The sequence below is a fragment of the Nyctereutes procyonoides genome, unplaced genomic scaffold (genome assembly GCF_905146905.1).
Source record: "Nyctereutes procyonoides isolate TBG_1078 unplaced genomic scaffold, NYPRO_anot_genome, whole genome shotgun sequence".
In the NCBI taxonomy this organism is placed as follows: domain Eukaryota; kingdom Metazoa; phylum Chordata; class Mammalia; order Carnivora; family Canidae; genus Nyctereutes; species Nyctereutes procyonoides.
This window is the reverse complement of record NW_026575132.1, coordinates 12,234,573-12,262,070: the sequence shown is the minus strand read 5'-3', so window position 1 is coordinate 12,262,070 and position 27,498 is coordinate 12,234,573. Positions and strand designations below refer to the sequence as shown.

General features: G+C 36.1%; 1 protein-coding gene across 6 annotated transcripts in view; it reads right to left on the bottom strand.

The window, feature by feature from the left end:
• The window catches only part of ABI2 (abl interactor 2), a 125,643-nt gene that overhangs the window by 37,873 nt on the left and 60,272 nt on the right, over positions 1-27,498 (bottom strand). For all 6 annotated transcript variants that reach the window (XM_055345223.1, XM_055345224.1, XM_055345226.1 and 3 more), the window contains exons 2-3: positions 18,873-19,040; positions 7,472-7,648 (exon numbers count right to left, since the gene is read on the bottom strand). In XM_055345223.1, the coding sequence (XP_055201198.1) occupies positions 7,472-7,648; positions 18,873-19,040 (345 nt within the window). The remainder of the gene's footprint in view (positions 1-7,471; positions 7,649-18,872; positions 19,041-27,498) is intronic.

Below are 27,498 nucleotides of genomic sequence, written 5' to 3'. Positions count from 1 at the left end.
AAGTTTTGATATCTAAGGTGTTTTTATTTAAATTGCAGTATCTTCTAGAAATCTTTTAATCTGTTAAAAAATATAAACAATCTATAAATTAAAATCTGACACACATTTCCATACACAAAACTTGATACATTTTATGAGCTGTGGGATCAAATAATCGTATCCGCTTGGATAATTGGGTTTGGATAAGTAACTTAAATCACTTAGGAAACCAAAGAGACCATATAGAATGTCCAAAAAATCTATAATTTTTATACATCACTGATACTGTGCCCTTCTATTAAGCTAAAAGAGTTTTTCAGTGTATCTTCAAGGTGGTTTTCCTTTGTAAAAAATGCTTCTATGCTAGTAAAACAATGAATATGCGATGCAGACTATAAATATTAGGGGGCACCTGGGTGACACAATCAGATGAGCTATCCACTCCTGGTTTCAGCTCAGGGGATGATCTGTCAGGGTCGTAAGATTGAGCCCCACATGGGGCTCTGCACTCAGTGGGGAGTCTGCTTCCCTCCCTTTCTCTCTCCCTCCTTCTGCCCCTCCCCCTGCTTGTGTGCATGCTCTCTAAAAATCTTAAAAAAAAAAAAAGTATATAAGTACTGTCATCTAATATGAGGAAAAGGGGAATGAACAGAACAGGAATAACTGCCAAATAAAACAATTTGTTGGGCAGCACAGGTGGCACAGCGGTTTAGCACCGCCTTCGGCCTGGGGTGTGATCCTGGAGACCCGGGATCGAGTCCCACGTTGTGCTCCCTGCGTGGAGCCTGCTTCTCCCTCTGCCTGTGTCTCTGCCCCTCTTTCTCTCTGTCTCTATGAATAAATAAATAAAAAATCTTTAGGGATCCCTGGGTGGCGCAGCGGTTTAGCGCCTGCCCTTGGCCCAGGGTGCGATCCTGGAGACCCAGGATCGAGTCCCACGTCGGGCTCCCGGTGCGTGGAGCCTGCTTCTCCCTCTCCCTCTGCCTGTGTCTCTGCCTCTCTCTCTCTCTCTCTCTCTCTGTGTGTGTGTGTGACTATCATAAATAAATAAATAAATAAATAAATAAATAAATAAATAAATAATTTTTAAAAATCTTTAAAAAATTCATTTAAAAAATAAAACAATTTATCATAAGTAGAATCTGTATTATAATTAGAGTTTAATTATATTTGATTTATATATGGCATATAAACATATAGTTAATGGTCCTGGACCATGAGTGGTATTATGGTCCAGTACTATGAGTATAATGCTCATTATACTTTTCAAAGTTTTATTTGGGAATCAGAATGAAGCTTTGGTGGTTGATTGCAACAATCATTCAATTATGTGGGTATTTTTTGAAAATCATCACTGAGAACTAAGTAAAGCAGGTATTAGGTATAAGGAGAAACAGTAGGAAACATCCCCCTATCCTTTTTTTCCTGCTCAAAAAGAAACTACCAAAAGCAGAAGAAATATTTCATTTAAGTGATTAAGCTCACAATACTTTGCCAGTGGTCTGTGACTAAGGAATGCTGATAATACTATAAGTAGAAAAGTTCCTTTATGTTCAAAGAGTGATCCTATCTCCGACGCTTTGGAGATCTCTACAACTACAACAAGCATCAGGCCCATTCTTAATGCTTTAATACTTTTTTCTACAGTGCTCCTACTTTTCTTGCTCTATACTTTTTTGGTACATTCCATACCTCCTTGAACTTTGATATATCATAATATAATGTTCATTACCAAACTCAGTGCTTTCCAGTACCCTGTGAACTTCAGTATTGTTTATAAAGCTGGCTAGCCACATATCTCCAGTTCACAGAGGACATCACTTCTGTTACGGAGAAATCTCCCACTGACAGATGACCAGCTAGGATAGAATAGTGGCAGACACATTCTAAAATGATATTTGTGGTATATCCTTCATTTATCAACCACTTATCACCTACCAGACTACTAGGTAAAAAGTTAAAGGAATATGAAAATTAAGGGAGACATTTGGATGGGGGAGGAGAGATAAAATGGAACACAAAGGCCTAGAAAATGATTCCTCTGCTTTTAAGGAACTTGTAATATTTTGGAATAAATAAGCCTCCTATGTTTTAGGCAAAACAGAATTATCTACAAATGATATAGAAATCTCCAAAAAAATATCAATATGACAGGGAAAAACTACAAAAAGTTTCAGAGAAAAATCTAAGCTGGACTGTTGCTTTAAAAAAAAAAAAAAGCAGGATTTAAATATACAAAGAGAAGAGTAGTAGTAGTATGGATAGCCTGTATCTGGCTATGGAATAGTGAGGGGGAGCAGAAGCCGTGGTCAAGCACCTCTGGGCCTTCATTCACTGTCCAGTATTGTTCCTCACTAGTCCCATCCAATGCATAATTCTTTGGCTTCCTGGAGATCTCTATCCCTCCCTTCAGAAAATATATATTCCGACTGCAATGACCAGGGCTAGGAGGAAAAGGACCAGGAGATCCTTTGAGGGAAATCAAAGCTGAAATCAGGGGTTTGAGTATGAATTCAGAAGAGGTAAAATTTTTGTAAGAGCAAGACAAAAAGCCTAAGGTACTAAGAGTCCTAAAGTAATCCAAAAACAGACATAAGGGAATAAAAGAGTAGGAATAATGGGAAAGAGAAACAGGTAAAGAAAGGAGGACAAGAAAAGAGGAATAAAGATGGGCAAATTTCTGCTTGATTTTGAAAATACTTTCTGACAACCAGCCTTTGCCCAAATAGAATTGGTGGCTCAAGATTGGAACTAAAAGGCAAAAACAGATGGGTCCCCAAAGGTTGCTGTGATTATGGAGCTTTCCTTCCAAATGATGAGTCAGATAAATGCTCAAGAGTGAACCCTAAGCTGCACTTTAGAGCTGGAAATGTGAGACACAATTCATCATCCTCCTGCAGGGAATGACAAACACTTGTTAAGGAACACACTCAAGTGAAAAACTACAGCTATTTTTTACACAGGAATAAGTTAAGTGAGATCTCAAGCAAAATTTTCAGAAGTGTTCAATTCTTAATGTGTTGGTTGTAAAACAAATCCATAACCCCTCCTCATTAATTATTTAGAATTTGCTTGCACAGCATGTCCAACTGCAATAAATACTACACTAACAGATTAGGAGTCCTTACTGCTTTTGTTTAATATATTTATTTTAAAAGTACTGAAGTTTAGCTTCATTAATGACAACTTCATTGCTTTCAAAAGAAAAAAATCCATTTCAAATACATTAGTAATGGGGTCCTAAAATTCTTTTTACTATTAAAAAAAAAGTGGGACGTGATGTAATGAGCATTGGATATTATATAAGACTGATGTATCAATGACCTCTACCTCTGAAACTAGTAATACATTATATGTTAATCAAATTTAAATTAAAATTTTTAAATAAAATAAAGAGTGGGAAAAGGGTATCCCAGTTCAAGGTAAATTCTACTTTTATATGGCCTCAGGTATACACTAAAACACTTCCATTATGGCATTCCACCCTTCAGCTTTTTATTCTTATGCCTTTTGTTGTAAATATATCACCATATTATTTTCAAAGGTCTTACGAATTAAACTCTACAACTTGTGGGCAGCCTGGGTGGCTCAGCGGTTTAGCGCAGTCTTTGGCCTGGGGTGTGATCCTGGAGACCCAGGATTGAGTCCCGTGTCAGGCTCCCTGCATGGAGCCTGCTTTTCCCTCTGCCTGTGTCTCTGCCTCTGTGTGTGTCTCTCATGAATGAATGAATAAAATATTAAAAAAAAAAAAAACCTCTACAACTTGTTCTCCCATCAACTAAAGGAAAAAAAAAAAACCTAAATTTTAAAAATTCAACTTTTAGTATGGAGGATTCTTCTAAGTCAAATCCCATGTGTCTGGCCTCAAAGTATGATCTTTGTTTAAAGTCTGTCTGAAAGACATCAAAAGTCTGACAGCAATAAAGAGCAAAAACAGAGTTCACAAAGAACTGAGGAAATCAAAGAAGCAGATAATCCTACCAACAAACATCAGGAGACCTCTAGGGCACTTGACATAATCCACAAGTCTCCAAGATCAGTTGGAAACCACTGAACTAGTTAATTATCCAAGTTAATTATCCAGTTCCTTCCAACTATAATATTTTCTCGTTAATTCTATTTCCTACCTTAACATATTAAATTATTCTATTAATCACCCTACTAAAACCACTCCTTTTTAAATACCAGAATAAAAAGAGAAATATTTGAATATTTTCAAATATTGAATATTTGTTGAATATTTTTTCACTCTACTTTGTTTTGGTTTACCCAAAATTATTAGCAATGTGCTACAGGTTTACAGAGAAGAAAAATTCACAAAGAGGGACAGGAAGAAAGAAAAGACAGAGTGTTGGTACATTCTAGCTTCTAGAATGAGTTCAGGGTACTCTTCTCACCAGGCAACACCACTCCTAGAGCAGAAACACCTACACAGAGCCACAGTACTCAGGAGTGAAGCTTTTGTATATTTGTAAAGATGTTAAGGAATCTTATCCAAGTGTGGTATATTTCCTTGCTTTCTAGGGGCTTATTTCCTACTCACTTTGGTGTATCTCCCACATAGAACAGATCCTGAATCCAAGAAGGTCAAAAAGGAATCACAGTACAGTTTGGAGGCATGAGCATAGGAAAGTAGCTTAAACAAACTGGTCTAAACTTAAAGGGTTAAAGAACTGGTCCATTTCTGTGTTTTTTCCTTCAGATAATCTTTCTGTGCACTTCTATCACTTTGAAGAAAACCCATCAATAGCCAAAATTTGAATGCAGCTTTTACAGGAAAAGAGCCAAGCTAGTTTACACACTGCTTTGGGTCTACTTCTTTGTATTTTATGCAAAAGGAATCTCCTCACAATTCCACATCCCCCACTTACCAAGACTGAGACATTCTACTCAATAACACAAGAAGTACATGCGTTCGACTCCTCTAGTCACATCTCTCTACCAGGATCTGTTGAAAACTCTGTGGCCCTGGTTAGTATTAGTAGCTAGTTAATGATTCAGATCTCAGTTATCTTCTTATCACTTTCTATACTGGAGACATGACAGATAACAGGGTTTTAGATAGTGTATTTGAAAAGAATTTATAAAGTTCAGCTAAGAAAATAACAAAAAGGAAATTTGTGCTCAGTTTGGTGAAAATGTTAGTAACTTTCTATTTAAATGTTCTTGAATACACTTGAATGTCTTTTACCATTAATTCTCTAAAATACTAAAATATAAACAAAAATCCCTAAAATGTTAGTGAAACAAGTATTTCTCTAATTCTTAATGTGAATTTTGTTAAACACTCATGAACTTTTGAAGTTTTGATATAATTAATACTCAACTAGTAAAACTCTTAAAGTAAGTTTATGTTGAAATATATATCTTATATAGCAATTTGAAAATGAGAAACTAATTTTGCTTTTTGCAAACTACATGATACTGCAACTTAAAAAAAAACCCTGTAACATTGAATATTTTCCATTTCTCAATTTCTTTACATTGACTAAGAGTCAAGAGATAATGACATACTGGCCACAAGGTGTAATAATAAAGCACACCATTTATAGAATAAAAAGGCTATTACACAGGGGGAGGGTTAAATAAAGCACATTAGTTGGCCCTCCAATCCATAACATAAATCCTACATTTACAAAAGTCCAGCTAATTTTATTCATAATGACATTTTATAACAGGTAACCTTAATTTTAATTTCACAAAATATATGAACATTGCAAAATACACATTTACTCAAAAATATTTACTAAGCACCTAATGTGTGCATCAGGCACTGTTGTAGGCACATAGGACAAAACTTTTTTGTGAACAAAACAGACAAAAAAATCTGCCCTCATGGAACATGAAGACACACCACAAAGTTGGATGACAAAACTTTTTAAAAATTAAAGAGGAATTATTTGTTGATTTTAGAAGGCCAAGTGCCAAATATCTCTTCACTCCCCATATGTAATATTCTACATAAGAACAAAGAATGGAAATCCAGCCCTGGAATCTCTTACCTTAAATCTAAGCAACCACTTAATGCATAAATGGAGCAAATAAAAGAGGTAAGGAAAAAAAGCATTGAAAGGTTAGTTGGAACTTCAGGATGTGAAGAGAAAGGAAAAAAAAAACAAAGAAAAAACAAGTTAAGCATTCAGCATTAAAAAATAATGTTTCAGTAGATCATAGAAAGAGTGGTCAAAGCAGAATGTGTCATGAACAGGAGGGTTTTTTTGATGAAATTATATGACATTGTTTTATTCAAAAACTTTAATAAAGATTTCTTCAAATTAGTGACCCCTAAACTCTAAAAGCCCAAATAATAAAAAGGACTCCAGGGTCCCAAAAGAATAATATTTTACTTGAATTAAGTTAAGAATTAGAGTGGGAAGGAAACCATGTTTTTATTGTATAAGTAGGCAAGCACAAATATTATGTTTTATATTCTAAGTACCTTTGTAATTAGATTCTGGCATTACCCTAAAATTATCTATTAGCAGTTATTAGTCTAGAATAAATCTCAAAATTATAAAATTTTTAATATTTCATAAATTCAAATATCAAATTCCAGATAACAGTGCTTATATCAAAATTCTGAGAAAGAAAAAAACTTAATTTACACTGTATGTTTTCTTTTACCTAGGTCTACATTAGATTTACATTAGATTTACATTTAACTGATTTCCAGGATACTAGTGTAGGATATTTTTTTAATTTAAATTTGCTTATATAGACATAAATCAATTGCATAAACTGTAGTTTCATACATATGTATATATTCAAAGTCACATTTGAAGAGTCATTGCCCTTCAAATCACTGATTAAGATGAAAGCTTTAAGTAACTGAACACTTAGCTGAAGATCCAAATAGTTTAAGTATAAATACCAATTTAAATCAAATTTATATGAACCTTAGTTTTGATTATGGTACTTTTACATATGCAGCAGACACTCCAATACATTTTAAAAGACAGCCAAAATATATAATGGCTACATACTCAAAAGCAGTGGAAATATTAATTCACATATTACTTTCATCTACACTACTCTCACCCAAAATGTTAAGATAAAATTATTTTAGAAAGATTCAAAGTACATGTTTGTTTATAGATGTTCCTTCTGAAAACTAACACCAAAGCGTTGCTGATAAATTTTTGAAATAAGGTGGATACTTAAAGAACATGCTGAGTAATTTTTTAATCGGTCATACTAAGTCATTAAAAGATTAGAAAAATTAAACCACACTTATTTGCCCAATCTAGATGAGGTATCCTCATAGCTGATTAAGTAAATGCAATTCATTTAAAGGTTACTGTTTAAAATTTGAAAACACAGCATCAGGAAGAAGCAAGAAGGATAGAATAATTATAGTATTAAAGAAACTTCAGAACCACAACTGGGCCAAAACCTGGACCTCCAGGAAAGAAAAGACAAAAGCTTAATTTTCTAAAGAGCTAGTTCCATTATGGACTGCTGTTTTAAAAAGGTTGACAAAAATTATACTTACCTTTACTCCATGTCCAATATCATCTAGAATTGTATAGTCAATAGGTTTTCTAATATAACGAACTGGTCGTTCAAGATTGGCTGGAGCAATAATCTTATGTGTCCTTGAAGTGTTTTTATTGGTAGTCAAAATACCAATCTCTCTTCTTGCAACTTTCTCTTTATGAATATCAACGGTCTGCAAAATATAAACACAAGACAAAAATGTATAGTTCTAATCCCCAGAAGAATCAAAATATAAATGCTCAGACATCTAACATCATTATTCATATACTTAGCCCCAACTGCTAAATTTTGTTCTTTTTGGATCTACTAGCTTTCTCCATTCTTAGGCTAAAGCCTAAGGTTGGCAAATCATGGCTGGCCAACCAAATCTGGTCCACAAACTGTTTTTTACAACCTGAAGTTTTTTACAACCTGGGAGTAGTGTTTACATGTTTTAATGGTTTTTAAAAGTCAAAAGAAAAATAATGTCATGACATGTGAAAATCATACCGAATTCAAATTTCAGTTTCCATAAAGAAAAATTTTTGGACCACAGCTATTCTACTTGCTTACATATTTTCATACTACAGGGCAGAGATAAGCAGTTAAAACAAAGACTGTATGGCATGCAAGCCTAAAATATTAGGGGGGCCTTTACAGAAAAAGTGTGCCAACCTCTGGGTTAAAGCATGCTAATTTTTTCCCAAGCTCCATTGCTCCATTAATATTCAAACTAATATATAATGATTAAGAAAGCTCCAGCTATTATGTTGGTTACATTTTTAAATAACCTATTAGTATAATTTCCATTGATGCTCAAATGCTTTTTTATTCTTAAAAAAGAGAGGCTTAAAATATAAATACAATGTTATCATCTTTTTACAAAAAAATTTAAGTTTGTGTATATTTTATCATGACAACACTTAAAATATTTCATTAATTTATCCTATTAAATGTTCACATAGGATAAATGTGTTTTTACTTGGTCTTCTATTTGTTGATAGTGAACTTCTGTATAAACATAGATAATTAATATCCCTAAAAAGCATTTCTCAAACAGCAGGTTGTAATTTAGTGGTATGTGAAAGGCAATTTTTTATTTTTTTAAATTTATTTATTTATTCATGAAAGAGAGAGAGAGACAGAGACAGAGACACAGGCAGAAGGAAAATCAGTCTCCATGCAAGGAGCCCGATGTGGGACTCGATCCCAGGACTCCAGGATCACGACCTGAGCCGAAGGCAGACGCACAACTGCTGAGCCACCTACGCGTCCCAAAAGGCAATTTTTTTAATAAAAAAAAATAGAAATATTAGACTATATATGCATAGTAAGTATTTTTCTTGAAATATTTGTTATATATTTATATATATATTTGTTATATATATGAAATATTTGTTATATATATAAAGATACAGGAATTGTGTACTGGGTGCAACATAAAATATATTTTTTTACTGTGAGTTGCAGTAAAAAAGTTGGAAAACACTTCACTAAAATTGTTCACATCTCTCATACTCTTCCTGGGCGAAGCAGCAATTAACAGACACTCATTCCTCCCCAGTCCTACTTCATTTTCCCCTTTCTGAAAACAGAACCAGGTAATAACATAGAAATGGAAAGAAAAGATGATAACCATTATGACAGTATTAAATATCACTATAAGTAATCTGAAAGCTGATTATCCCTCTAAACTATCCAAGGTATGAAGGGAACTTGAAACAAAAGTCTCCTATTTCAACCAAAAGATTTTAAAAGCAACAGTATCTATAAGCTTCACAACTAGTATCTAAATGAAGCATCAAATCAAAGATTGGCCAAGGTAGTTAACTTTATCATTTTAAATATTTCTTTTTAAGGCAAAAATAATCTTTGAGCTTTCCTGAGCACGTTAAGTAAAAATTACAAAACCTGCCTTCCTTTTCAACTACTACAGGAGAGCTGTAACAGAGAAACAGACATTTATACATTAGTGACAGTATTGGTATTTACTTATTTTTAACTTCAGAGAAATAAAAATCTCATTTTAAATAATTTCTAATGCGTCATGCTGAATCATTAAAAACATGCACTTAGAAATATTTCATATGTTTTAAGTATGCTTCAAAATAAACAAAACCAAAGAAAATATGGCACTTTTTTTTGACACCTATTTTTTTTTATAACTGGTCTTCACCATGTCAATAAAAGAAAATTTATCAGAGAATGTAATCGTCTTGAGACATTATTCTTACTCCAGTTTTTAGAAATGTAGTTAATACTATTCAAAAAGGAAACCATAAGAATGCAAACCCAACCAACCATAGAATTCTAAGCTTACTGCAAACTGAAACTTTAATTTCAAATTTTAATGGTGGAATTATTAATACATCTCTGTATTAATAAATAAAATGAGGGGGAGACCTGGGTGGCTCAGCGGTTGAGTGTCTGCCTTTGGCTCAGGGTGTGATCCCAGAGTCTCCGGATCGAGTCCCACATCAGGCTCCCTGCATGGAGCCTGCTTCTCCTCCCTTTTCCTATGTCTCTGCCTCTCTGTGTCTCTCATGAATAAATAAATTTAAAAATCTTTAAAAAAATAAAATAAAATGGGAAAGCAAGTTTCCATATCTGCATTAATATAGTTACGTTTTATAATAAGCACATATTTTTAACTGTGAAAAAATTAAGACTTTTTTTTAAAAAGCACTGAAAACATTTGATCATTTGTCTAGGGATTGGAGGCACTTACATATTACTTTTAAGTTCTTCTTATATATGCACAAACACAGCCCAAACCTACAGACCATTACACTAAGGATAAAACAAAAACCAATATAGCAAAGAAAAAAAAAATCTCAGAATTATAAGTCTAAAGTGGGCTCTTACAACTTCCTGAGAGGGAAAGCAAAGTGCAAACAATGAACTATAAGAAAATACATCCCTTCATCAGGAAGGGACAATTTTCCCAGCACTAAACTAAACTAAAAGGAATTTTGGCTGGAGGAATTTTGAACAGAAAAATGTTGCTTCTTATATTCTCAGTTTAAAAAAAAAAAAACTCAAGGCATGTTTTAAAACATAAATCTTAAGAGCATAACATCCATGGAAAATCAAAAGAATTTAGTTTGGTTATATAATATTTCTAGTTGTTTACTCTAAAAGAATTCCTACATCTTAGAAAAACTAGACCAGGGTTTCTCAATAGCGACACACTTGACATTTTGGGCCAGATAATTTTTTGCTGTGAGAGGCTATCCTGAGTATTGCTCATGTGAAGAAGTATCCCAGTAGACCTGTAGCACTCCTCCAAACCAAGTTGTGATAACCAACATTACCAAATGTCTCCATGAGGGTAAGTGAACCATGATTTAGCGGGGGTACTAATTCACTTGTCCTTACATTACACACTCTGAAATATCAATATCAATTACTTCCAAACTTCTTACAAGAGCTGACTTAAGATTAGTATCTCTAGTGACTAAGTATAGATAGTTGGTGTTATTAACTTTTTAAAAAAATCTATAATAAAATATAAGGTTAAGAAAACCAAAGAGCATAATATGTATTCCTGCCATCCTACTACAACACTAAGTTAAACTGGAGGAGTTCTTGTGAACAAAATCATATCTATATTCAGAAAATAGCTATGTTTTTATGTGGAGTCTCAATAATAACAGAGAACAATGAATCTACTACTCCATTAGGAAGGAAGAGAAAGTTTGGTCCATAAGATTATGAAATTTTCAGCAATCATCTACTTCAAATTTTTCAAAGCTTTCTCTTGGGGAAAACCATATTCAAATTAGAATAATAGAAGGAACACTCCTCTCTATATATAGCTAACATCAGCATTTATCAACTTAAAACTGTCAGTTTTAAAAGAATTTTTGTAAAGCTCCTATGATGTATCTTTTAATTTAAAAATAACATGAGTTAATACATAAAATCTTTTATATATATACACATATATATGTGTGTGTGTGTGTGTGTGTGTGTGTATATATATATATATATATATAAACTACTCTGTTTTTTCCTAAATCTAACTCATTGCTTGCACTAACCACCATTGCATTTGCCTTCATTATATTCTTTGATGTTATAAAAAGTTAAAATGTATTAATGTTAAATTGTGGAAGTACAAGTTCAACACTGATGCTTAGGAATAATTTTATTTTATTTTTTAAGATTTTATTTATTCATGCAAGACACACACACACACAGAGAGAGAGAGAGAGAGAGAGAGAGAGAGAGAGAGAGGCAGAGACAAAGGCAAAGAAGCAGGCTCCATGCAGGGAGCCCGATGTGGGACTCGATCCTGGGTCTCCAGGATCACGCCCTGGGCCAAAGGCAGCGCTAAACCGCTGAGCCACCCGGGCTGCCCGAAGAATTTTAATAGTAAAATAAAAGTATTCCAAATTTGTCCTGGGTTTTTAAAGTTACTAGTTATATGACAATAAATTTATTCTTATTTAGTAGAGATCTTAAGAATAGCGCTTATCCATGGCAAGTAAAAAGCTTAATTAGCAAAGACCAAAACTAATGAAAGTACACTTCTAATAAACACCATTATTGTTCCTACCTGCTAACCAAAAAACACACCAAGTAATATCACTGCAACTGTGATATTAATTATTATTATTAATTTGTTTCTCTATCCTTCTCATTGTAGCAACTGCCAAGTTATGCAGTGCCAAACCCTAGAACACCTCTTATCATCACCTTGAGATAGTTATACTTGCTCCCAGCTCCCTTGCAAGCCTGAGACCCACTCCCACATCTCCTTCATACACAGGCCACAACAGATATCAAGAAGGTACTATATAAAATATTTTGTTTTAGGATTATCTTTATATTAGGTGTCCCATTAACATGGATAATTAAGAGTTGACTGTACTGCACAGCACTACTTCAGACAGCTGACCATCAGTGTGGGAAAATATCTGCAAACAGCTACAGTGGACTAACTCAACTAAGTTGCATGTTTTCATATATGTCTTAATTTTTTATTAGTAAGTTAATGTTTCATAAGCTTTTAATTGTTTAAATGACAAATATGCTTAAATATATTCAAATTATTCACCTTTCATAAAACAAATTAGTTACTACTAAATGGTAATTTTCAGTTATTTGTTAATAAGATGATATAAACTATACATAAATTAAGAACTATATAAATCCTACTTTTTATGCATAACAACATACCGATAACCTTTAGTAGGATTTCCTTAATTTAAAATAGAATTTTGGGAGCGCCTGGGTGGCTCAGTTGGTTAAGCATCTGCCTTTGGCTCAGGTCATGATCCTGGGGTCCTGGGATCAAGCCCCACTTTGGCTCCCTGCTCAGTGGGGCATCTGCTTCTTCCTCTACCCTGCCATCCCACTTGTGAGCCCGCTCTCTCTCTCTCTCTCTCTCAATTACATAAATAAAATCCTTAAAATTGAATTTTTAAACAAGGCTATCAAGTTTTTTAAACAAAAAAATTACCTTACATGGTGAGTTCCTCAGGGTGTAGACTTTCCAGTGCATTTTACTATCTAGTTCTTCAGAAGAATTTCTTCCCTTCTACAGCATTTTATAATAATCCTTTCTTATTTCTTTTGCTATTTGCTAACTACTTCAACACCTGGCCAAATAAGTTCTAGTCAGCTCTTGAAAGGGTGGGAGGAACAATACTTTTTAAGCTCTTTATGTTGCCTTTTGACCCCTTTTGATCTTCTCCTAAGCCATGATAAACTGAATGTAGATCATACTGATTCTCTCTAGTAAGCTGAGAAGAGAGATAGGCCTGGCTTAGAAGAATTTTAGTTCACAAGTTTGTAAAATTTTAGTCTGAAAAATGTTCTGCAGACCTTTTTTTTTTTTTAACTTAAAGAAATGGACACAAAGTCAAGGACATGGTAAATAGCATTCATCCATACACATAATACTCAGACTTAAAAGTAGCTATGTTTATACAAGTAATTCAGAAAATTCTATGTTCTGATAACTACATGTTCTTGAAAAATATTTATTAATTTAACTCCTACTCTCAGCCTGAAAATTAAGTTTCAGTTAGCTTTTTAAATAATATGCTTCCAAAGAAATGATAAGACAATAGCAACAAAGTTAGAGATCGAATTTCTTTAAAACTGCCATCCTTGGGGTGCCTGGGTGGCTCAGTTGGTTAAGAGTCTGCCTTTAGCTGAGGTCATGATCTTGGGGTCCTGGGATCAAGCCCCGAGTTGGGCTCCCTGCTCAGTGGAGAGTCTGTTTTTCCCTCTCCCTCTGCCCCTCCCTACTGCTGGTACCAGTGAACTCACTCACTCATTCTCTCTCTCTCTTCCCTCTCTCAAACAAAATGTTTTTAAAAACTGCCATCCTTGAGGGGCACCTGGGTAGCTCAGTTAGTTGAGCACCTGACTCAATTTCAAAGGCTCAGGTCATGATCTCAGGATCCTGGAACAGAGCCCTGCATCAGGTTCCCTGCTCAGCCAGGAGTCGGCTTGTCTCCCTCTCCTTCTGCCCTTCCCCACAGGCTCACAAGCATGCATGTGCTCTCTCTCGCTCTCTCTCTAAAATAAATCTTGGGGCACCTGGGTGGCTCAGTAGTTAGGTGTCTGCCTTCCACTCAAGTCATGATCCTGGGGTCCTGGAGATCAAGCCCTGAGTTGGGCACCCTGCTCAGCGAGGAGCCTGCTTCTCCCTTTCCCTCTGCCATTCCCCCCACTGTGTTCTCTTGCTCTGTCACATAAATGAATAAAAATCTTTTTTAAAAAAATCTTTAAGTATTAGAATCAGATTAGATTCTTCTCTGAAAAAAAAAAAAAATAGGGCAGCCCGGGTGGCTCAGTGGTTTAGTGCCACCTTCAGCCCACGGCCTGATCCTGGAGACCCGGGATCGAGTCCCCTGTCGGGCTCCCTGCATGGAACCAGCTTTTCTCCCTCTGCCTGTGTTTCTACCTCTCTCTTCTGTTTCTGTCTCTCATGAATAAATAAAATCTTTAAAAAATAAAATAAAAATAAAATAAATTTTTAAAAAATTGCCGGGGCACCTGGGTGGCTCAGTGGTTGAGCGTTTGCCTTTGGCTCAGGGCGTGATCCTGGGATCCCGGGATTGAGTCCCACATTGGGCTTTCCGTGGGGAGTCTGCTTCTCCCTCTGCCTGTGTCTCTACCTCTCTCTCTCTGTCTCTCATGAATAACTAAGATCTTTAAAAAAAATTGTCATCCTTGGAGCACCTGGCTAGGTCACTCAGTGGAGCATAACCTCAGGGTTAAAAATTCAAGCCTTACAATCGGTATAGAAATGACTTAAAAATAAAAATCTTAAGAAATAAAAATAAATTTGACATCCTTAAAATACCTAAGGTAATCCACATCAAGAACCTCTCCTAATACTTCTGTTGGATATAGTGAGTGTGGTATAAATTACTACACTACTTAATGCTATTATTATCCATTTACTACAAAAACAGTCTGATACTAAGTAGCCATAATCAATTCTATCTTGTTTTTCAAAACTTTCAACTTTTAGAGAAGGAGTTATTATTTTGTTGTGTTGAACACAACTATGTATGTTTCCTGATACACCTTCCTGATATATAGTGGTAGAGTTGAATTCCCATCCTCAGATTATAAATCAGAATAATTTCTGAATAGTTGTTTCCTGTTGCAGGAAACAGCTGTTATATCAGAGTGATAGAAGGTTGAGGTCAGTGAGCACAGACAGGTGAATAGCAAAGTCAGCAGAAAAGAAAGAAAGCAAATATAAATCAAGTTCATTTGTGATAATCTCAAAAGAATAAAGAATTCAAATTGAAAGATAGCTCAGAAATCATCTAATCAGTCTTACCATTTTACAGACGAGAAAACTGAAGTTCAAGTAAGTCAAATATCAAGCAAGTCAGCAGAAGAACCAAAGTAAAATCTAGATCCTTTACCCTCTCCACTCCTAAACCTATGGACAAAAGAGCTAGAGCACTAAGAGGCTGAAAAGTATAAGGTTCTTACCCAGGAAACAGGAAAAAGATACTGATAAGGAAAGAAATACCCCAAAGATCTAGTATCTCCTAGTCCTGAACCACTCTACCAGACAACACTTACAAAACAATTCTTGATACCTACTACCATTCCAATAAACACGTGATCTTGTCTTTGACCTGAATGAATCTCCATCCAATCTTCTCTCCAAATTCTCTGAATCTAGTATTTTTGCTCCAATTGAAAAAAAAATCTAGTCTCAATATATTGGAAGACCTTTCTGGCTCCCTCTAAAAATATAATAATATTTTAAATAAAGCGTAATAATATAAGTACCAAACACTTGGGAAAAAAACGTATTTTAGAATAAGGGCTTACAAACTACAGCTTACATGCCAAATCTGGCCTTCAGACTGCTTTTATATCACATACAAACTAACAATAGTTTTTTTACATTTTTGAAAAGTTGTTTAAAAACATATACACACAAAGAACATGAGATTGATACCACATACCTGGACCACAAAACTTCAAGTATTTACCACCTGGCCTTTTAGAGAAAAAGCTTGCCAGTCCTTTTATTTAGAATGCTTACTAAGTATTTGCTTTATACACAGAAAATGTTTTCTCATACTATAATCTTTCAGTCTAAATAGTATCAAATAGCTTTGATGTTCAATTGACTTTTAAAACAAAGGACTCTACCTATTCATTAAACATAATTGAAAGATATTTCAATCCTTAAAGCAAATGGTAAAAAAATATATAATTTTTTAAAGTTTACTGATTTTGGGATGCCTGGGTGGCTCAGTGGTTGAGCATCAGCCCAGGACGTATTCCTGGAATCCCAGGATTGAGTCCCACATTGGGCTCCCTGCATGGAGCCTGCTTCTCTCTCTGCCTACATTCTCTTCCTCTGTGTCTCTCATGAAGAAATAAAATCTTTAAAAATAAAAAAATAAAAAATAAATAAAATAAAATTCACTGATTTCTTAGATATAGCCTTCTATCACCCCATTTCTCCTATTCAACCTCCCCCCCAACATGCTATTTTGTATAGACTTAACAGGTATTTACAGCTGCAGATCCCTCAGTCATCCTGGGACTACTCAATTCCAAATGAAGATGATTCAAAATAAATAATAAAAATTAAAACAAAATGAATAAAAAATTTTTAGAAAAAAAGGTTCAACATATTCAAGGCTCTGACTCAGTCCCCTGTTATTTCTGATCTACTGAATCTTTATCCATTCATCTTTCCCATTTTTCAATTACTCCTTTAAACCTGCTTTAAAACACACTACTAATTAGACCTATTAACTATAAATAGATTAATATGATACTAAAAATAAAATGTTCTTATTAACTGAATTAATACATATAATTACAACTTAGGTAGATTTATACACCTTCCTCAAGATTGCTACTCTTCTCTACCAAAGGAGTACAGAATTCTAATCAAAAAACAAATGACTTTAAAAAAAATGACTATCAGGCGACTTGGCTGGCTTAGTTGGTAGAACATCTGACTCTCAATCTCAGGGTCATGAGTTCAAGCTTCACATTAGGTAGAGAGATTACTTAAAAAAAAAAAGATGATTATCTTTCACTGTTATTTGCTTATTATCTTCTACCTTCACAGTCTTATACACTCTCTTACAAACTAATAACAAACTATTCATCCTTTTTAAGAACTCTAATATATGAATTTCTCTTCTGCGTTTGCACTTTTCTTCTCACTTTCTTTTTGGGTCCTTTCCTAAGGACTTCAAACATGCAGAAATTTTAAGACTTTCAAGTGTAAACTTCAAAATTCTCATCAGATCAGTAATTTGTCAACATTCCTCCTTCTATAGAAAACAAGTTCATCTATTTCATCATTATTATTTCTTCTAAGGGATCTCTTCCAAATAAAATCTCCCTCTCATTCATTAAAACTCATCAATACAAAAAAAAAAAAACAAAAAAAAAACCCCTCACCAATTCTTTGGAGTTGTTTTGTTGTTTTTTTACTTTAAGAGACACAGCAATATAACAAGCAGTAAGTTATACAATCTCTATAGAAGTTTATATTGGGGGGAGGTGCCTGGGTGGCTCGGTTGGTTAAGCATCTGACTCACGCTCTCAGCTCAGTTTTTGATTAGGGTCATGAATTCAAGCCCCGCATTGAGCTCCACATGGCATGGAGCCTACTTAAAAAAATAAATAAAAGTTTATATGGGATGTAAAGAAAACCCTACAGTGACAAATTCATATTTAAGATCAAATTTAGTATTAAATAACAAGAAATCTCTTTAAATTAGTCTGATGAACTTTCAAATAATAGAAATATATGGGAGTTCTCCAATATCTGATTTGATTATCTCAACTGATTTTATTTAATTACACAAGTTAAGCTTCAGACTTTGAAAAATTGTTCGATTAGTCAATTTCAGAAGAGTCCTGAACTCTTAAGATAAACAAAAAGAAAATATAATGTACATTTTTTATAATGGACATTTTAAAATTTGCTATTCCAGAAAACTTCTAATTATTTAGATCTAAAAGAATGTTGAATACTAACTACATCGTTACTCAAATAAGAGTGCTAAACTAGAAAAGCTCCAAGATCTCGCCAGAGAAACAAACAGGCAGATCAAAACCTTTACTTTTTAATGTTTTTTAAATTTTGCAATTACAAATTGGCTTTTCACTGAAGTATTTAGATGGCTCCAAAATACAGAAATGGTTATGAAAGGTATGACATATATACACATGATACAGCCATTGAAAATGTTTATGAAGAGCTTATAACATCACGGAAAGACATCTGTTGTCATAGTAAATTAACAGAGCAAAATCCAAAACTCTATACGTAATATAATCACAGCTACATTTTAAAAACTATTTAAAGGAAAAAATGTATTGGAGCAAAGTAAAACAAAATATTAAAGGTAAAAAGTTTGAACCCTGGATGAAGTTTTTTTTTCATTTTATTTTTCTATATGAGAATGGCTATTAAAAAGGAAAAAGTATAACATTAAAATTTTTTAAATCTTATATAAAGATAATTTTTTAAGTTCACTTAGATTAATTATTTCCATTATTTCCATTATTGAGGTTCCATCCTGGTAAACAAAAATCCTACCAACAGAAAAAAAAAAATTAAAGAAGTGATCAGGTTATCACACTAAATTTTTTAAAAAGATAAACAAACATGAAATTTGGTAAAAGTTAGAAGAAACCAGACAAATTTTCACCTAAAGGCTTACTTTAACTACTGAATTTTAATAGAAACCATTAAAATTTGCTTCCCTGTCAAAATCAGAGAAGATAATGACTCCACAAAAATAAAAAACAACCTGATATTGAATTTGTATTTTCCAAATCATACAAGCAAGCTAACTCACACAGTAAATGCTGCCAGAATTATATAGACTGCCTGTGTTTAAAAAAGTGTTCCCCATAGGCAAAATAGAAAAACAGTGTGGTCTCACTTGTGAAATATGATTGATTGAAGATTCCATCCTCCGTAGCTGGGATGCCTGAATATCCAGCATCTGTAGGACATTGTTGGCCAAGGTATTTATCAGATAGGCAACACTTGCTAAGGACTGGGTGGTGTAGGCTTTGGTTTCTTCTAGAGCTCGCTGCTTATCTGCTGACTAAGGGGGGAAAAAAAACAATCATTAATTTAAAGATAACCCAGTCTATCAATCTACTCTACAAAAATACTCATCAAAACCATTGTTTCTGAATCTACACATACTAGTAAAAAGGTTCTGAATGTTAATTATCAGTATCATTAAACCCAACAACTACCGATTGAGTTGACTAATATTTACATGTTGAATAGGTAACGTCTTTGTATATCTATAGCCATTTAATAAATGAGTTCCACTGGATGTTTTCAGCGATGGCAGCAAGTATATAGCTTCTCAAGATTAGACTCCTGGAAAGGTAGCACTGATTTAAATGTCTAAATTCTGGCATCCATTTTTCTACTTTCCTGAATTTGCCCTTTCCTTCCACTCAAAGTATGAAATGTGTTTATAATGTAATGTCTCATTAAAGTAATGACAATGATAAAGTTATAAGTAAAAATAACAAAGTAAATAAAAATGGGTAATAATAATAATGATAAATAATAAGAAATTGAAATAAAAATAATTAAATGGGTGCCTGGGTGGCTCAGTCAGTTGGGTGTCCTACTCTTTTTTTTTTTTTTAATTTTTATTTATTTATGATAGTCACAGAGAGAGAGAGAGAGGCAGAGACACAGGCAGAGGGAGAAGCAGGCTCCATGCAGGGAGCCCGACGTGGGATTCGATCCCGGGTCTCCAGGATCGCGCCCTGGGCCAAAGGCAGGCGCTAAGCCGCTGCGCCACCCAGGGATCCCGGGTGTCCTACTCTTGATTTTGGCTTGGGTCATGGTCTCAGTGTCATGGGGTCAATCCCTGGTTGGGCTCCACACTCAGTGCAGCCTGCTTGAGATCTTTCTCCCTCTGCCCTTTTCCCCCCTCCCTCCCTCAGAAATAAATATTTTTTAAGATTAAATATATAAATATATAAATTTTTTAAGAATAAAATAATCAAAGAAATCTTTCTTTTCAAGCATTTAAAGTGTTACAAATCTATGAGACATAAATTGCTATCAAAACAGAGTACACAGTAAAAAACAGTCAATTCATTATTTCCAAGATCCCAAGGCAAAACAATGATAAAGACACACATTCTATGCTGCTAAATGCCAGACACCATCTACTTGTCCTAGTTCTGAAAAACAAAACAAACAAAAAAAAAAAACTGGTTCAGTAGAAAGTACACAATCCTCTGAACCAGAGCCTTTCATCTTCAGGTAAGCTCTACTATTTACTACAACACAACAACTTGGACAAGAATAATAGTTTCTCAGTTTCCTCAGTTACAAAGCAGAGGAAAACCTCTCTGATAAACCTCTCTATCAACCATTCTAAATAGTGTGAACACCAAATAAGATAATGAATGTAAAACCATTTTCTACAACTACAGATCATTCTATATAACAACTGTCATTATCTCTTTGAGTGGTCATTAACTGTTCAAAGTCCACTATGTACCACTATCCTCTCTCCTACACAGTACAGAAGTGAAAATTAACAACCCTGGATATGTTTTTCCAGGGAGAGCAAAATTCTTTTGAAGAAGCAGCAGTCAACAAAATAATCGAATGATATCCAGTTTAACTTGCAAAGGGCTAAGGATAACTATATTTGCTTTTTTCTTTTCTATTCCAATCCTCAGTAATCTTGCTCTCATCAATGCTTGAATTAACAAGAGAATTGGAACCAAATTTGGCTGAAGATAAACACTTGTAAAAACACATCATACAGGGACGCCTGGGTGAAGTTGAGCCTCTGCTTTCAACTCAGGGCGTGATCCTGTGTCTGGGGATCGATGGAGTCCCCCATTGGACTCCCCACAGGGAGCCTGTTTCTCCCTCTGCCTATATCTCTGTCTCTCATGAATGAAAAAATAAACTCTTAAAAAAATCATACAAACTTCTAGATTCTGATTGTGTATGTAAGGAGGTTGGAGTCACCTTTCATCCTAACAAGTAAAAAGCTCAACACAATGAAAAAGATCAACAACTTTTCTTGAATTCGTGGGAAAAGCAGCAAGTCATTAACACTTTTCAGACATTACTCTAAATCATAATATTTACTATAGAGAATAATTCAAAATTAAAACACTTAGATAATTTATTTGATAGTATACGTCTTCAAAGGATCAAGAGATATTATTTTCAATGTATCTTTTTATATTGATAGTATTTGAAGTTTTTTGAAAAGCAGTATTATCACTTCATGCTCTACCTTTGTTGCTAGTGTATACATGAAATCATACAGCTGACTGATACTGCATCAAAGATAGAAGAGGCCCTTTTATAAATAGGCTTTGTATATATCTACTTTTCTATATAAAATTGAAGACCCTGTAATATAAAATATATGAAGAAAACCTAAATTGCATGTTGTTTGTAGCTGATATAACATTGATGTAAAATAATATAAAGTATGTATTTGGGGCATCATTCTTCTGCATTGAAGTAGCAAATGAACACTCTAAATTTTATAAATATATTGCTGTATCAATTGCTCTTTAGGAAAAAAAACCTGGCAATCCATTAGAATCCTGATGTATCTTCCTAATAGCAATCGAGTCATGAAGTTTTGAATATATAAAAGTCATGAATATCAGCTGATGAGACCGAAACAAAAAAAAATCTTCACAAATATCAAAGTACAGCCAACTCTTTCCTAAAAGGTATATATTTACTGTACGTCCATGTTTAATAAATAATTGGTCTCAGTTTTGAAAACCAAAGTAAGCACAACTCTCAGATCATTATCATAAGAACAAGAATGCTTCTTGAAGGGGGAGGGGCAAGATGGTGGAAGAGTAGGGTCCCCAAATCACCTGTCCCCACCAAATTACCTAGATAACCTTTAAATCATCCTGAAAATCTACGAATTCGGCCTGAGGTTTAAAGAGAGAACAGCTGGAACGCTACAGTGAGAAGAGTTCGTGCTTCTATCAAGGTAGGAAGACGGGGGGGGGGGGGGGGGGGGGAGAGAAATAAAGAAACAAAAGGCCTCCAAGGGGGGGGTGCGAGGAGCGGGGCTGAGGCCGGGACGAGTGTCCCCAGGACAGGAGAGCCCCGTCCCGGAGAAGCAGGAGCTGCACCAACCTTCCCGGGGGGGAAAGGGGCTCGCAGGGAGTTAGAGCAGGACCCAGGAGGGCGGGGATGCCCTCGGGCTCCCAGGGACACTAACAGACACCGGCGCCCCGGGAGAGTGCGCCGAGCTCCCTAAGGGCTGTAGCGCGCGTGCACTGGGGACCGGAGCAGCTCGGAAGGGCTCGGGCGGCGGCTCTGCTCGGAGGGGGCTGCGCGGCCCCAGGAGCAGCTCAGCGGCGGCAGCTCCGGCAGAGGAAGAGGCTCTGCGCGGAGGGGGCTGCGCGGCTCTGGGAGCAGCTCGGCGGGGCTCGGGCGGCGGCTCCGCGGAGGGGGCTGCCCGGCCGGAGCGCGAATCCAACAGCGCAGGCTCCTGAGCACAGGGCGCCGGGACACAGCCCAGGATCCGGCCTCCCCCCGGGACAGGCAGAGGCCAGGAGGGCCCAGGACCGCAAGGACGCTCCTGCCAGGAGCTGAGCAGATCAGCGGCCCTGCCCCGGAGCCTCCAGGCCCTGCAGACGGAGAGCTCCGAGTTACTGTGGGAGCTGAATCCAGGGCTCCAGAGCTGCCGCAGCCACTGGGGTAGTTCCTCCTGGGGCCTCACAGGGTAAACAACCCCCACTGAGCCCTGCACCAGGCAGGGGATAGAGCAGCTCCCCCAAGTGCTTACACCTGAAAATAAGCACAGCAGGCCCCTCCCCCAGAAGACCAGCTGGACGGACAAGTTCCAGGGGAAGTCAAGGGACTTAAAGTATACAGAATCAGAAGATACTCCCCCGTGTTGTTTTTTTGTTTTGTTTTGTTTTTTTGTTTTTTGTTTTTGATTTCTGATTGCTTGCCCCACCCCTTTTTTTCCTTTCTTTCTTTTTCTCTTTTTCTTCTCTTTTTTCCTTTTTTTTTCTTCCTTTTTTCTTTTTCTCTTTTCTTTCCTTCTTTCTCTCCTCTCTTTTGCTCCTTTTCCCAATACAACTTGTTTTTGGCCACTCTGCACTAAGCAAAATGACTAGAAGGAAAACCTCACCTCAAAAGAAAGAATCAGAAACAGTCCTCTCTCCCACAGAGTTACAAAATCTGGATTACAATTCAATGTCAGAAAGCCAATTCAGAAGCACTATTATACAGCTACTAGAAATTATAGAGCTACTACAGCTCTAGAAAAAAGCATAAATAACTCAAGAGACTTCATGACTGCAGAATTTAGATCCAATCAGGCAGAAATTAAAAATCAATTGAATGAGATGCAATCCAAACTAGAAATCCTAACGATGAGGGTTAACGAGGTGGAAGAACCAGTGAGTGACACAGAAGACAAGTTGATGGCAAAGAGGGAAACTGAGGAAAAAAGAGACAATTAAAAGACCATGAAGACAGATTAAGGGAAATAAACAACAGCCTGAGGAAGAAAAACCTACGTTTAATTGTGGTTCCTGAGGGCGCCAAAAGGGACAGAGGGCCAGAATATGTATTTGAACAAATCATAGCTGAAAACTTTCCTAATCTGGGAAGGGAAACAGGCATTCAGATCCAGGAAATAGAGAGATCCCCCCTAAAATCATTAAAACCGTTCAACACCTCGACATTTAATAGTGAAACTTGCAAATTCCAAAGATAAAGAGAAGATCCTTAAAGCAGCAAGAGATAAGAAATCCCTGACTTTTATGGGGAGGAATATTAGGGTAACAGCAGACCTCTCCACAGAGACCTGGCAGGCCAGAAAGGGCTAGCAGGATATATTCAGGGTCCTAAATGAGAAGAACATGCAACCAAGAATTCCAGCAAGGCTCTCATTCAAAATGGAAGGAGAGATAAAGAGCTTCCAAGACAGGCAGGAACTGAAAGAATATGTGACCTCCAAACCAGCTCTGCAAGAAATTTTAAGGGGGACTCTTAAAATTCCCCTTTAAGAAGAATTTCAATGGAATAATCCACAAAAACAAGGACTGAATAGATATCATGATGACACTAAACTCATATCTGTCAATAGTAACTCTGAACGTGAACGGGCTTAATGACCCCATCAAAAGGCGCAGGGTTTCAGACTGGATAAAAAAACAGGACCCATCTATTTGCTGTCTACAAGACACTCATTTTAGACAGAAGGACACCTACAGCCTGAAAATAGAAGGTTGGAGAACCATTTACCATTCAAATGGTCCTCAAAAGAAAGCAGGGGTAGCCATCCTTATACCAGATAAACTAAAATTTACCCTGAAGACTGTAGTGAGAGATGAAGAGGGACACTATCTCATACTTAAAGGATCTATCCAATAAGAGGACATAACAATCATCAATATATATGCCCCGAATGTGGGAGCTGCCAAATATTTAAACCAATTAATAACCAAAGTGAAGAAATACTTAGATAATAATACACTTATACTTGGTGACTTCAATCTAGCTCTTTCTACCCTTGATAGGTCTTCTAAGCACAACATCTCCAAAGAAATGAGAGCTTTAAATGATACACTGGACCAGATGGATTTCACAGATATCTACAGAACTTTACATCCAAACTCACTGAATACACATTCTTCTCAAGTGCACATGGAACTTTCTCCAGAATAGACCACATACTGGGTCACAAATCAGGTCTGAACCGATACTAAAAGATTGGGATCGTCCCCTGCATATTCTCAGACCATAATGCCTTGAAATTAGAACTCAATCACAACAAGAAGTTTGGAAGGACCTCAAACACATGGAGGTTAAGGACCATCCTGCTAAAAGATGAAAGGATCAACCAGGAAATTAAGGAAGAATTAAAAAGATTCATGGAAACTAATGAGAATGAAGATACAACCGTTCAAAATCTTTGGGATGCAGCAAAAGCAGTCCTGAGGGGGAAATACATCGCAATACAAGCATCCATTCAAAAACTGGAAAGAACTCAAATACAAAAGCTAACCTTACACATAAAGGAGCTAGAGAAAAAAGCAGCAGATAGACCCTACACCCAGCAGAAGAAGAGAGTTAATTAAAATTCGAGCAGAACTCAACGAAATTGAGACCAGAAGAACTGTGGAAAAGATCAATAGAACCAGGAGTTGGTTCTTTGAAAGAATTAATAAGATAGATAAACCATTAGCCAACCTTATTAAAAAGAAGAGAGAGAAGACTCAAATTAATAAAATCATGAATGAGAAAGGAGAGATCACTACCAACACCAAGGAAATACAAACGATTTTAAAAACATATTATGAACAGCTCTACGCCAATAAATTAGGCAATCTAGAAGAAATGGACGCATTCCTGGAAAGCCACAAACTACCAAAACTGGAACAGGAAGAAATAGAAAACCTGAACAGGCCAATAACCAGGGAGGAAATTGAAGCAGTCATCAAAAACCTCCCAAGACACAAGAGTCCAGGGCCAGATGGCTTCCCAGGGGAATTCTATCAAACGTTTAAAGAAGAAATCATACCTATTCTACTAGAGCTGTTTGGAAAGATAGAAAGAGATGGAGTACTTCCAAATTCGTTCTATGAGGCCAGCATCACCTTAATTCCAAAACCAGACAAAGACCCCACCAAAAAGGAGAATTACAGACCAATATCCCTGATGAACATGGATGCAAAAATTCTCAACAAGATACTAGCCAATAGGATCCAACAACACATTAAGAAAATTATTCACCATGACCAAGTAGGATTTATCCCGGGACACAGGCTGGTTCAACACTCGTAAAACAATCAATGTGATTCATCATATCAGCAAGAGAAAAACCAAGAACCATATGATCCTCTCATTAGATGCAGAGAAAGCATTTGACAAAATACAGCATCCATTCCTGATCAAAACTCTTCAGAGTGTAGGGATAGAGGGAACTTTCCTCGACATCTTAAAAGCCATCTACGAAAAGCCCACAGCAAATATCATTCTCAATGGGGAAGCACTGGGAGCCTTTCCCCTAAGATCAGGAACAAGACAGGGATGTCCACTCTCACCACTGCTATTCAACATAGTATTGGAAGTCCTAGCCTCAGCAATCAGACAACAAAAAGACATTAAAGGCATTCAAATTGGCAAAGAAGAAGTCAAACTCTCCCTCTTCGCCGATGACATGATACTCTACATAGAAAACCCAAAAGCCTCCACCCCAAGATTGCTAGAACTCATACAGCAATTTGGTAGCGTGGCAGGATACAAAATCAATGCCCAGAAATCAATGGCATTTCTATACACTAACAATGAGACTGAAGAAAGAGAAATTAAGGAGTCAATCCCATTTACAATTGCACCCAAAAGCATAAGATACCTAGGAATAAACCTAACCAAAGAGGTAAAGGATCTATACCCTAAAAACTATAGAACACTTCTGAAAGAAATTGAGGAAGACACAAAGAGATGGAAAAATATTCCATGCTCATGGATTGGCAGAATTAATATTGTGAAAATGTCAATGTTACCCAGGGCAATTTACACGTTTAATGCAATCCCTATCAAAATACCATGGACTTTCTTCAGAGACTTAGAACAAATTATTTTAAGATTTGTGTGGAATCAGAAAAGACCCCGAATAGCCAGGGGAATTTTAAAAAAGAAAACCATATCTGGGGGCATCACAATGCCAGATTTCAGGTTGTACTACAAAGCTGTGGTCATCAAGACAGTGTGGTACTGGCACAAAAACAGACACATAGATCAATGGAACAGAATAGAGAACCCAGAAGTGGACCCTGAACTTTATGGTCAACTAATATTCGATAAAGGAGGAAAGACGATCCACTGGAAGAAAGACAGTCTCTTCAATAAATGGTGCTGGGAAAATTGGACATCCACATGCAGAAGAATGAAACTAGACCACTCTCTTGCACCATACACAAAGATAAACTCAAAATGGATGAAAGATCTAAATGTGAGACAAGATTCCATCAAAATCCTAGAGGAGAACACAGGCAACACCCTTTTTGAACTTGGCCACAGTAACTTCTTGCAAGATACATCCACGAAGGCAAAAGAAACAAAAGCAAAAATGAACTATTGGGACTTCATCAAGATAAGAAGCTTTTGCACAGCAAAGGATACAGTCAACAAAACTCAAAGACAACCTACAGAATGGGAGAAGATATTTGCAAATAACATATCAGATAAAGGGCTAGTTTCCAAAATCTATAAAGAACTTATTAAACTCAACACCAAAGAAACAAACAATCCAATCATGAAATGGGCAAAAGACATGAAGAGAAATCTCACAGAGGAAGACATAGACATGGCCAACATGCACATGAGAAAATGCTCTGCATCACTTGCCATCAGGGAAATACAAATCAAAACCACAATGAGATACCACCTCACACCAGTGAGAATGGGGAAAATTAACAAGGCAGGAAACAACAAATGTTGGAGAGGATGCGGAGAAAAGGGAACCCTCTTACACTGTTGGTGGGAATGTGAACTGGTGCAGCCAC